This window comes from Diadema setosum, chromosome 4 (genome assembly GCF_964275005.1).
Source record: "Diadema setosum chromosome 4, eeDiaSeto1, whole genome shotgun sequence".
NCBI lineage: Eukaryota > Metazoa > Echinodermata > Echinoidea > Diadematoida > Diadematidae > Diadema > Diadema setosum.
The window spans coordinates 41,643,203-41,656,630 of record NC_092688.1 but is presented as its reverse complement, the minus strand read 5'-3'; the positions used below and the strand labels follow the sequence as shown (position 1 = coordinate 41,656,630).

At 38.4% G+C, this 13,428-nt stretch overlaps 1 protein-coding gene across 2 annotated transcripts in view; it reads right to left on the bottom strand.

The window, feature by feature from the left end:
• Positions 1–8,524, bottom strand: part of LOC140228038 (putative RNA-binding protein EEED8.10) — a 39,026-nt gene extending 30,502 nt beyond the window's left edge. For both annotated transcript variants that reach the window (XM_072308437.1, XM_072308439.1), the window contains exons 1-5: positions 8,387–8,524; positions 5,498–5,695; positions 4,464–4,558; positions 1,904–1,987; positions 906–1,222 (exon numbers count right to left, since the gene is read on the bottom strand). In XM_072308437.1, coding sequence (XP_072164538.1) covers positions 906–1,222; positions 1,904–1,987; positions 4,464–4,558; positions 5,498–5,695; positions 8,387–8,491 — 799 coding nt within the window. In that variant the 5' untranslated portion in view covers positions 8,492–8,524. The remainder of the gene's footprint in view (positions 1–905; positions 1,223–1,903; positions 1,988–4,463; positions 4,559–5,497; positions 5,696–8,386) is intronic.
• Positions 8,525–13,428: the final 4,904 nt, after the last annotated feature.

Here is a 13,428-nt window from a genome sequence, read left to right as displayed (position 1 = left end):
CAGCTTGCTTTTCATTTAAAGCAATATAAAGAATGAATGCTATGTGAATTTCTACCACACGACTGGAAAGCTGATCTGAAATTATGACAGAAATTATGACATCTTGTAACATATATAAAGTGTTATATATTATAAAGAGGAAAAAAAAAAAGCATATTATGGGTTAGGGCCCTGTTTCATAAAGCTGTTCGTAAAGTTACGAACAACTTACGAGCGACTGGTGATCAGTTCTGATGTGCTATAGACCGATTCGGGGTCGTTGAGGGCAGCAGACAATTTGTGGCAGTGGGCGCAGCCATAAGCTCATTTTGCGGTGTCCCAGCCGACCCCCCTCCTCTCCCCCACCCCCAGGGCAACATGTTTATCGCGCACTTGTAACAAAGGTTCGCGCACTAAGCAAGCATTCGCGCAACTCAGTACGAGACGCCCATTGGCTAAAACAACCATGCATCAGTTTTTCATTCCGTGCGCGTGAGAAGGGTGGGGAGAGAGGAGGGGGGGTCGGCTGAGACACCGCAGTAATGGCGCTGCCCATGCCAAAAATACACATAGCGCGTCACAGAATCGGTCTATACCTATCAGAATTTCAATAATTCAGCACAAGACCTGATCACCAGTCGCTCGTAAGTTGTTCGTAACTTTACAAACAGCTTTATGAAACAGGGCCAGTGTCATAAGCTTCCTGCTCTAACATTTCAACAGTAATTGGAGGGACTTTAAGCATAAGACAAAAATCAATTTGGACAAACAAGGTGCACTTTGCAATCATGCCAGAGTATTCACAAGTACCTGAAAGACCTTTATTTTTTTAACAACAAACTCCTCTTATGACTTTCTCAAAGTGCTCCAAAAGAAAGTAACACCTAATGATAAATGTAAAAAGGGGGGAAAACATGTCTCTTTACCTGATTCAATTTGGATTTTCTCCTTAACACTGAGATAGCCAAAGATCATGGCCAGCACGTCATCGGGAAGATAATTATTGATGAGGGAGTCATCAGGAATTTCCTCCTTGCAGTCACCGCCCCAGTTATCCTCATCAGAAGCAACCTTTTCAGCTCCATCCTGACCCAAGGCTCCATCTGTTGAGGACACACCACCTTTCCTGGTCATACTCCTTGAACCACCCGTCTGTGAGGACCCGTCTACATCTTCCAGCTGCCTGTTGACTCCGCCCCTGATTTTCCGGGATCTGGTTTCCATGGCGCTACACTTCATCACTCTAGTTTTTTTGAGGAATGGCAGAGATCAATTTCTCACAACTTGAACAACATCTTTGAGGTACTGACGTCAGTTTTACTGATAGAGGGTAGGAAATCTAAAGCCATCAAACTAACTTTACTTTCATATCAGTCTTCTTAGAAAGAAACTTTCAACTCATAAATGCCATAGTTCAAGTTCAAGTTCAAGTTCAAATCTATTTGTTTTTCCACAATATATAAACATAAATCTCACTCAAATAGTGAATAACTAAACATACAAAAATCAAATCAAATAGTGAATAACTAAACATACAAAAAGTCACAGTCATGGTAGTTCAACTTTCCAGTAGGCCTGAAAATGTGCCATTGGGTGAATATAGTATTCTCTGTTTGTTTGTTGTTGTTGCTTTTTTTTTGGGGGGGGGGGGGGGGAAGGGAGATGTATTCTCTGAGCAGGCCCACCTCTTTTAATCAAGATGTGATGGTGGAACAAATAAAATAGAATCCAAGCATTACATTCTACACATTTGTTCATTTTGTGCTATTCCTTCTTCATCATTTCCCAACCCATTTTATCTTTAAGAGTGAAATTAAGATGTCTCCTTGACTTACATAAATAATGCATTTCATCTTGTGCCTTCATTCACTATTGTCAGAACATCAAACTTGACATAAAAACACACTAAAGAGAAATACCGTACCGTCCATCTAAGCTGAGCTCAAAGTGAGTTGCTCTTTTTGCTTTTGATGCCTCCTTTGGACAGCTGAATGTGATAAATGCCATTCTGTAAAAAAAGAGAACAACAGCATCTTCGATTCTACATTAATGAATTATTACATAATTACCACACAGCACATACAATGATTCTTCAAAATCCATACACTATACCAACAGACAATGTGACACATTAATGAAACAAAACAATTGTGTCACGAGTAGATTTCTGCGAGTGAAACAAATGAAATCATAAAATGATGTAGGCACTATCCATTCATCGTATACAGTTCATTGTCAGTATAGATTTTGACCTTGATGTTCATGACATAATTATGTTTACTATAAATTGGTTGTCAAAACTTAAAATAGATGAATTAAATCCCTGTCATACAGCATCCACTCACACTCTGAACATTGAAATTATAAAAAAAAAATAAAATGAAATAAAATAAACAAACTAACATAAAGAGAAGAAAATGATGATCAAATCCTGTCAGCTGTTTGAAAAATAACTGTGTGACACACATACAAAAAAAAAACCAACAACCTGGATTCAACTTCAGCCTTTCAGTATCAAATTTGTCAACACGCAGCAGTCTTGTGTCTTGATAAGACATCCAATTTCAACCTGTTTTTAACATTCTCAAAACTGTGTTCATTCAGGATTTGTGGGATCATTTGATTAAAGGACAATTTCACCTTCATAAACATAAGGATTGAGAGAATGCAGCAATATGAGTAGAACACATCAGCGAAAGTTTGAGGAAAATTGGACAATCGATGCAAAAGTTATGAATTTTTAAAATTTTTGTGTTGGAACCGCTGGATGAGGAGACTACTACAGCTTGTGAGTCATATGTGAACAACAGTATAAAGAAAATGTAAAGAAAATTCAACATATTTTCACTTTTTTCGCATAATAAAAGAGCACTTGACTTGCCTCTTTCTAAAGGCAGGGGGAATGATATTACCCCTAACATATGTCGGTAACGAGTCAAGGGAATGTGTACTTTTTTCAAAAGATGAAATTTTGTGAAATTCTCTTTCTATTTTCCTTATATTGTTGTACGCATGTGACATCTAAGTTATTCATACAATGCAGTAGTCTTCTCATCCAGTGGTTACTGCATTAAAACTTCAAAAATTCATAACTTTTGAACGGATTGTCCGATTTTCCTCAAACTTTCAATGATGTGTTCTGCTAATATTGCTACATTCTCTCAATCCTTACGTTTATGAAGGTGAACTTGTCCTTTAACAGCTACTCTTCATTCTAATCTACAATGATCTGCAATGAATGCATACACCAAAGGAAAAGAAACTGCCTTCCATGAAACTATCGCAGTATGAATTTTAAAATCTAAAGGACAAGTTCACCTTCATTAATGTAAGGATTGAGACAATGTAGCAATATTAGTAGAACACATCATTGAAAGTTTGAGGAAAATTGGACAATCCGTTCAAAAGTTATGCATTTTTGAAGTTTTAGTGCAGTCACCGCTGGATGAGAAGACTACTGCAGTGTATGATGTCACATGCGTACAACAATATAAGGAAAATATAAAGAGAATTTCACAAAATTTCATCTTTTGAAAAAAGTACATATTCCCTCGACTCGTTACTGACATATGTTATGGGTAATATTATTCCCATTGCCTTTAGAAAGAGGCAAGTCAAGTGCTCTTTTATTATGTAAAAAAAGAGAAAATATGTTGAATTTTCTTTACATTTTCTTTATACTGTTGTACTCATATGACATCACAAGCCTTAGTAGTCTCCTCATCCAGCGGTTCCAACACAAAAATTTTAAAAATTCATAACTTTTGCATCGATTGCCCAATTTTCCTCAAACCTTCACTGATGTGTTCTACTAATATTGCTGCATTCTCTCAATCCTTATGTTTATGAAGGTGAACTTGTCCTTTAATGATAGAGATGAACAGAGAGATGTAATTACCGTACCGATTATTCCTTTCCTTTCCTTTCTTTATCCCTCTGTTGTTCCTTATCTCTTTTGATGTTGCCTCCCTATTCATCCTTTTCCTTCAATGGTTGCCCTCATGGTCATCAGGATCATCACTGACCCTCCTCTGCCTTTTGTCTGTCTGCCCTCCTGCTCTAATCCCCCTCCCTTTACCTTATGGGCTCCGGATCCTTGCCCCGTGACCTCCCACCCTCTCCTTTGTTTTCTTTGTTCTGTGTACCCAGCCTGTCCCTGACTGTTCTTATTGTGTGAAGTCCTTATTATGTGATTGCTTTCCCTGCCTGTTTGTCATTTTGCCTCTGACGAAGATTCTGCTAGGATCGAAAGCTCAGGCCCCTTTTGACTCCATTTTACTCCATTGGCTCGCCCTTATTAGATAAGCAGTTTTCAGCAGCTTTTTTTGCTATCAATTATTCAGTTTGCAATAATTTGTGAATATTTGCAACAAAAACAACTTGACACAAGAATCGTTGATTTGGATGTAAAGACTTTGAAGAACAGAATGCCTCCAAAGCCCTCTGTGTGAAAGCGAAAGCAAAAGCAAAAGTTATTTGCTTACCCCCGGGATCTTCTCCTCTTGCCATCTCTGAGGAGATTCACCTGTGTAACTCGCCCAAAGTACTGGAAAAACTCACGCAGCTCAGATGTCCGCACCTGACAGAGACATGCAAACACGATATGCGAACGAAAGGGACAAGATCATAATTTTGGTACAACCCTACACCACCACTCCCAAAAATGATTTGAACTTTAATAAGGAAATGATCACCCGAAATTGTCACATCATCATCATTTTTTTTTTTTTTTTTTTTTTTTTTTTTGGGGGGGGGGGGGGGTAAGCAATGCACAAAGAATTATATTTTTGCAGAGGAAACATTTTTTCCAGCAAACCTGTAGCAATTACCCATCAAGTCTTTTTGTCCTGTGCATAAATAAGTGATGCTTACATTAACATTTACACTTATGACAAGCAATTGAAGGCATGCCTGACTTGAGTGAAATGCTTTTCACTTGGCAAGTGCTAGTGTGTACATTTGTCATTTGTCCCTTTGCCACTCTTTGCTCACATTCTAACCCCAACAGTTTTGAGTGTCAGCCAAGTGATGGGGGGGGGGGGACAGGTGATAAGTGGCAGATATCATGCATAGTACTAGTGCTGTATATGAAACACTTTCTGTTTATTACAGAAACTTTCAATGAATTACTAATTCTTGTTCACATTACCTAAGTGATACAATCAGAGTATACATCATTGTCAGTAGGATCTTCAGTTCAGTAGAGATAAATGTCTAGCACAAGATTCTTGGGAGTCTTCCAAAATAAGTAATTTATATACTTGCTTACAAATAAAGTTATCTCTGCAACATCCAGCTTTGATATTTATCATATGAACAAATGTGGGGAAGTTAAAGTGTCAGGGTTTGTGTATACATGATGTCAACACCGCAAAATGGCTTTCCATTTAATGTGTGATTGGAAATAGAAGAATTGACATCTCCACTATCCTGAGAATTCGAAATGATTCTGATGCCCTCTAGAATCTGAAGATGTCGACCTACTGATCCGCATAGCATTCTAATAGCATATACTCACCGAGAAGCTGATGTTACTGACGAACACCTTGCATGGATCGATCCCAGACAATGCATCCTCCTGGTAAGACTCTTCAGGTGGCGCTGACCTATCTGCTGCTGAAGGAGACACACGGCCCAGCGTTGCCTGGGTCATCACGTCTGGACTGGTGGTAGCTTCAGCATCATCACCACACGCAGACACAGGAAGGCTTCCAGCCTAAATCAGACAAGGTCATAGTCGGGAGCTCACAACTTGATTTGTGTTAAATATTTCATGCTATGCTAACACAGTCTTTTTCTCAATTTCAAAGCGATGTAAGACTATTAATCGGAAGGCACAAACTTTCTGAACTGAGTAGGCATAATATGCAGATCAGAATGAGATCAGGTAAGTCATGCCCATGCCTTCTCCCAGTTCTATTTCTGCAAAAAAAAATTAAAAAATAAAAAATAAAAAATAAATGACAAATAAAAAAAGAACTTTTAAGTTTATAATAGCAAAACAACTTATAAACAAAAGAAAAACTGCTCACTGTGAAATTACACAGCCTCATTTTCCTTACGTCATCATTGGAAATTATATAGTAACACATCTAGATCTTCTTTTTCCCCTTTCCCATTTTTGTATTGATACAATATAATATAGTCATAAATTTACTAGTGTTCAACATGAATGAAGGAAAAACTATCGCAACCAACGAGGGTACTGCAAGGGTAATAATTCATGCTTTATTAATAATCAATGTCCAATCAAAATCAGGTAAACCCCATCTCTGATGAATATGAGCCCTGCTTAGTTTACACCTGGGGTGGTATTCTGAAAATCTCCTAAGCCAGAAAGTTAGGAAGTGCCTAGGAAAGACAGAATTGGTATTCTGAAATTTCTTCCCAGGAACTTCTTAATGCAAATTTGCTTAGGCCATCCTTATCCCTGCCCACGTCCTTTCTTGACCCGTTGAGGACGAGCCCGGCCGAGTATACTCAGGCAAATGTCTATGGGAAATGCGTGTTATGTAGCAAATTCCTCAACGGGTTTAAGCCAATACGAAATGCCATATCATAAGGAACCAAACCAATGACAATCGCATATTATCATAACGTAGGGTTAAATACATGTTTGCATGGTATGTCCCCTTTTTCATGCCCATTTCGCACATCAAAGTAACGGGTACATGTTGCGCGCAGTGAATGGTGATCTATAATGACAAGCGCCCATGATGTCACAGTGTTTTGCAGCTTGCTCTATCTTAACAACATACTTTAAAGGGAACACAAACCCAAAGAGTAATGTGGATTGAGTAAAAGCAGTAACATTAGTAGAACACATCAGTGAAAGTTTGAGGAAAATCGGACAATCGATGCAAAAGTTATGAATTTTTAAAGTTTTGATGTTGGAACCGCTGGATGAGGAGACTACTAGAGGTTATGACGTATGAGAGGACCACGATATAAAGAAAATATAAAAGGAATTCCACAAAAACTCACTTTTCTAGCAAAATGAAAGAGTTCTTGACTAACCGCTTTCAGAAAGCAGGGGGAATAATTCACCCTACCCCTAACATATGTCAGTATCAAGTTGATGGAATGTGTAATTTTCATGAAAAATTAATTCTTATTGAATTCCCTTTTTATTTTCTTTATATTGTAGTCCACTCATACGTCATAACCTCTAGTAGTCTCCTTACCCAGCAGTTGCAACACCAAAACTTTAAAAATTCATAACTTTTGCATCGATTGCCCGATTTTTCTCAAACTTTCACTGATGTGTTCTACTAATATTACTGCTTTCACTCAATCGACATTGCTCTTTGGGTTTACTTTCCCTTTAATACGTGTAGGACAGGGATGGGGCTTTCCTAAATATCTTCCTAAAATTCTTTCCTCAGACAAGTTCATTCTAGAATACCAACTTCTTCCTCAGTCAGAAATTTGCATAGGACCCTATATCTCATCCTCATTTGCATATTTTTCTTTTTAAGTTTAATTTTAGAGTCTTCCCAGTTTAGAAAAAAAAATAGGAAGACACTTAGGAAGAAACTTAGGAAGATTTTCAGAATACCACTTTATCGAAAGGAAAAATCCTGACTTAGGAAGAAATTTCTTCTAAGGAAGGATTTCAGAATACCACCCCTAACGTTAGACTTTTCTACTAGTTCGTTTCTTGTTTCTAGGCCTGCACTAACCGTTACCGGTATAGTAGCCCTACTACATATCGACCACCCTTATTGAAACCGACCGCGTATAATTCGCGCACTGAACACTTAGTACGCACTTTTCTGCGCGCAAAGCACATAAAAATGGATTGGCTTTGAATGTAGATTAGGATGGTGTGGGAAAACGCGATAATTCACTGATCATTAATGGTTTTAATCAAGGACAAAATTTCGAATGAATATTTTCACCGAATCGTAATGACAGCACAATGTAATGTCTATGGAAGTTTCTAAAAGGCTTCTAAAAAGCTTCGTACAACACGGTGTTCAATACAACTCGGTTTACGTGCATTGTCAATGCAAAATCAGCGGTTGATCCTAAAAACGCGATTTACCGCGGGGAGCTGAAACGAGGCCACGCAAGTTCGTCGGCGATATTTTTGCACTGAAACTTCGAATCGAAAAGGGAACAACGGCATTTGATAGAGCTGGATTTTCTCAATCACGTAGGTCAAGTTTTTTACGTGAATTTCAGTGTTAAATATTCTTATCAAGCAAATAAACATTAGGCGGTCGATTAGTAGTAGGTCCAACCCTACAATATAAATTTAATTGGCAACCAACACGTTTCACAAGGCATGGGACTGTGTTACAGCTGAGGGGATCGAGAGAAATATCCATAAACACGGATAGTATCAACGCATTTCTTTTACATTTAAACAGAGCTGATACATCATTGTGTAACATACTGCCACCTGCTTGACTGTGACTCTTTTTCTGTGCTTCCAGAACCAATATACAACAACAGCTGCAGCTACGACAGCAAGCACCACACCACGGCCATTCATGGTAGAGTTCATCTTGCAGATGGTTAAAATCGTTCTCGGTCCCTGGTTACGGAGGGCGGAGGGCGGAGGGCGGGCCGACGTGACGCGACGTCTCTGGATGTGTGACTTGCATGCCGAGGGCGAGGCGGAAGCTGTTCCGAAGAGCTATTCTCAGGTGCCATGTCGGCGCCTCTTTGTCTCTTTACCATACATTGATTGTATCATAACTCCTTGATACAAATACTATCTTACTTCTTTCATTTCTGGTTGACAAAATATAGGCCCTATCCCGATAAAGTTACTTCCATTGATAATGGTAATTGCAATATGCTATGATGATGGTGATGATTATGATGATAATGATGATGATGATGATGATGATGATGGTGGTGGTGGTGGTGGTGATCGATGATGATAAATTGTAAATCAAAATGAATAAACCTAAAGTAATAAAAAGAGAAAAATACAAGGCCTATACAACTAAAGTGATAAAAAGAGAAAATACAAGGCCTATATTGATGAAAGGGTGACAGCACTGAAAACTATCTGAAGGGAGCTCTGTGCGAGAGCAGACCTCCACCAAGCAGCCATGATTGAAATATCGCCGTTTCGTCTGCATACCCTATAGAGGTACAAAGGGACACATACTCAGTAGGCCTACATTTGGTGAAAACCCGATCATCCGTGCTGATCTTGAGTTAACCAAAGTGGGAGATCAAAGTTTATAATCATGATGCCCTCTTTATGACCCCAATGACTTTTGCCCTTCGACGTCGTGACCCCAAATTAAATTGTTTCTTTCTTATATTACAGTCAAAGAAAACAACAAGAGTAACGTGTTCTATATGGTGTTCCTCAGGCGTCAGGGGAACATTTCTTTTTTTTTTTGGGGGGGGGGGAGGGGGTAGGCTTTGTTGTTTATCATGTAATGAATGACTTGCCTCGGACAGTTCAAAACTGGCAATCGATATCGCTTTATGCGGATGACACTAATATGCATATACTAATAACTTTGAACTTGAAAAAGTTCTTAATGATGATCTAAATGATAATTATTATGTATGAATGGTTATGAGGGCCTACTTCATAATAAACATCTGTTCAATGTTAAAAAACGAGTCTTTGTTAATAGGTACCAAACGTTATCGTAAGAAGTTTGGGAATGTCAGCATAAAATTGATGGCAATTCTCTAGAAAAAGTAGAAAGTTGTAAAATCTGGTTGTTATTATTGATATATAGAGTTTACTTGGAAACCACAAGTTAAGAGTATAAAAAGTATAAAGTGTTACGTAATTTCTATGCACGTTGAAGATCCCGCTTATAAGGAGCAGGGTGTTTAACCCGGTGAAGTGGTCCTGCCTAACATTAAACTGGACCTCATGGAAGACCAGCTATTGAAGCTGAATATTGGCTATCGAGCCGTGTTCTCAGATGGAAATGACAGGGCCGGCGGAAAAAGCGTGGGGGCCCACTTCCGGATTTCATGAGCTAACAAAAAACAAAAAACAAAAAACAAAAAATAACAAAACCAAAACAAAAAATGGTCTTCAGCTCCTCTCTCCCCTTCCATTTCCGGGTTTCTTCATCTGACAAGCAAAAAAAAAAAATAAAATAAAATAAAAAAAAAAAAGCTCGGATCTCCCCCTTCCATTTCCGTTTTTTTTTAATCTGACAACCAAAAAAAAAAAAAAAAAGAAAAAAAGAAAAAAAAAGGTCTTCAGTGGAAAAACATAACCTTACCGCGTTCACACTTTAAGATCTCTATATATTTCTATATAGTGCCACTTACGTACTTCCGGGTTAAAAAAAAAGTGTGGGGGCCCAAAGTGATGACACCTTATGTATTCCTTTGTATGGTGCACAAATAGTGTGGGGGCCCGAGCCCCCACGGCTCCCACGGTTCCGCCGGCCATGAATGAAACAAACAAACAGGACAAACCAAAACACCGCACTAACCCCTTATTGTACAATGATTCGACCTCATTTTGAGTACTGTATACGCAATCTGGATGAAACCAAATTCTGGTAACTAAAAAGACTGAGCAGATACTATTACAGACAGAGCCTTGCGAACTGTTCTGAAAGTGGATCATCGTCACAATAGACGAGATTATGGTAGGCTTCATATTGACTGTCTCGATTACAGTTCGTTTTTCCGAAGGTTCTTTACTCCGAAGGTTCATTATTCCGAAGATTCGTTATTTCGAAGGTTCGTTAATCTGAAAATGTGATAAGGTCATGCTATTCCGAAGATTCATTAATCCGAAAATGAAATAAGGTTCGTTATTCCGAAGGTTCGTTGATCCGAAAATGAAACAAAGCTCGTTATTCCGAATGTTTGTTACGGACCCTATCTCATTTTGGATGAACGAACCTTCGGAATAACGAACCCTATTTCATTTTCGGATTAACGAACCTTCGGAATAACGCCATAATGTTCGGATTAACGAACCCTTTTTCATTTCCAGATTAACGAACCGCTAGGTATAGGGAATTTGTGTGTTTCGGATTAACGAACCTTCGGAATAACGAACCTTCGGACTTAACGAAGTTTCGGAATAACGAACAGCACCCACTGTCTCAATGCCGAAGTAAAAATAATAAAAAAAAGACGTCCTTGCTTTCATTTATAAAGTATAATCTCCTACCTGATTTTCTGACTCATCAAGTTATCACCGAAAATACGTAATTACAAACTCAGGAATTCGGCGTTTAAAGTATACTGCACAACCAAAATCCCAAACCAATTTCTGTAAAAGTAGCACCATTTAAATCTACGAGGACATGTACCAGGCTAGCACATTGCTGAAGGATAATCTTCTTACCTGAATTTAGAGTGTTGAGTAACAATTTCTATCATGATTTTTTTTTTTTTTTCGGAGCTAGGGCCTATACGTCTCTTTGTGAATGGACACCGGTAATTGCTTTTGTATTTGATTCTGCCAAAGAGTGCTGCGTAATTTTTTAGATTTTTTTTTTCATTGTAATGATATCTATGATTGTGTTTGAACTACCTTATACGTTGATTGTTTATCACTGTGGTTTTTTTTTTTTTTTTTTTTTTTTTTTTTTTTTTTTTACATGATACGGACTTGCTGAAAAACAGCCAAACCGCTGACTGCAAGTATTTTAACCTGTGTATAAAACAAGCAAGCAAACAAACAAACAAACTGTATTATGATCACAGTCTCCAAGTTTGATGAAAATCTGATTATCCGTTCTTGAATTGTTGGATTACGTCTTTTATGTCCTTTATGACCCTGTGACATTTGACCTTTGTCCTTATGGCCCTAAAATGTAATCGTGTTTTTTTTTTAATCTATCTATGAACCCCCGCCAAGTTTGGTGAAAAATCCGATCATTGTTCTTGAGTTATTGGGAGATTAAGCTTTTTTATGTCTTCTATTTTTAGATATCTATGAGATCAATATTGACGGGCAGCAAAGGAAATAAGAAATGGTAAAAAGGCTATGTCGCATAATATCCCTCACAAATTAATTTATGTCTCCTGATTGGTCGAGAGCATTGAAAGTGACAAAACATATTTCCACTATGAAATCCTTGTCCCATCGGAGTCCAACTATTTTCCTAAGGAAAAAAAAAATCAAAAAAGATATCACGCTTGTATTTTGTTTTGTTTGTTTTTTTCACTAGAACCTCTCAGGCCCGGTAATGTTTGCATACCAGACTACCCAGTGGCCTATTGTGTGTTGTTGTTCTTTTCTGTTCTGCATTGTGCTAAATAGACTATTATTTTCGTAGCTAACTCATATGTACATTTCGGAAAATGACCCTTCTTTTTTTCAAGTTTGTTAGGGACTTCACTTATTCTTCAAATCGACAAAATTTCAAGGCTTGCCCGACGTAACAATTTACATAATTCATATTAAAACAAGAGTGCGGGATCCTACTTGCGTAAACCAGCAGGTAACCAGTGGGAAACACCTGTTTATTGCTTATCATACCTGGGCCCCTTTTTATCAAAAGATAATGGATCACAAATGTCCTTACTACACAGGCTACCATACACTTATAACATGATAGAAATCATCTTATTATAATCAATTATAACTCTTCATAAAACAGGGCCCAATTACTCTTTTTTTCTGCTCATGCTCAAAGTGGAACTACGAAATGGATTTGTGTGTGTGTGTGTGTCTGTGTGTCTGTCTGTCTGTGTGTGTGTCTGTGTGTGTGCACAAATCCCATACCAACCTGTGTCTCCCTTATAGTCTTCGACCAACCCCCCCCCCCCCCCCCTTCTTCCACACAACACTCGCATGGCATAGCTTTTAATATAACGAGTACTAGTATGAAGAGCAAAATCTTCCGGGATTCTTGTCTCGTCCACCATCAGACAATAGGCATCATATTACCTGTTGTCGAAAGTCTTTTGAGCAGTCACTGCTATTGTCTATTTATCTTGGTCTTTCACTGCTTCCTGTGCAACTTAAAGTCGGACGATCGTCACCCTTAAAGGTGTGATTTCACGGAGCGCGCGAACGATTTGCGAAGGACGCGAATAGCAAAATCCAGCATTCGTATTTTTGTCTGCAAAAGATCGCCAAACGAACGTGAGGGTTCGGAAGCGTCGTCAATACTTACGTTCGCGAATGTCGTTTTTACTTCGGCGAGAATTTCAAAAAAGTTTGAAATTTTTTGCGAATCTTTTCCGCACACTTGGTCGTGATTTGCTCGTGAATTGTTCTCGAAAGTGTCTTTAAAGCCTCGTCATATGCGCAAGACCTTCGCAAGACACGCGCGATGTTCGCAAAAATGTTCGTGAAACCCCAAACAGACTCCGAAACTTTGGAGAATGTCTCGCGTATGTTACGCGAAATCTGCGAAGTTTTTCCGATCATTTCAAGACGTAACCGCAAACTGTTCGAGAACCTTTTGAGACATTCTCGCGTTAACGTATAGCGCATGATTGGGGGATGTATGACCTATACGTTTTCTACAAATAGAA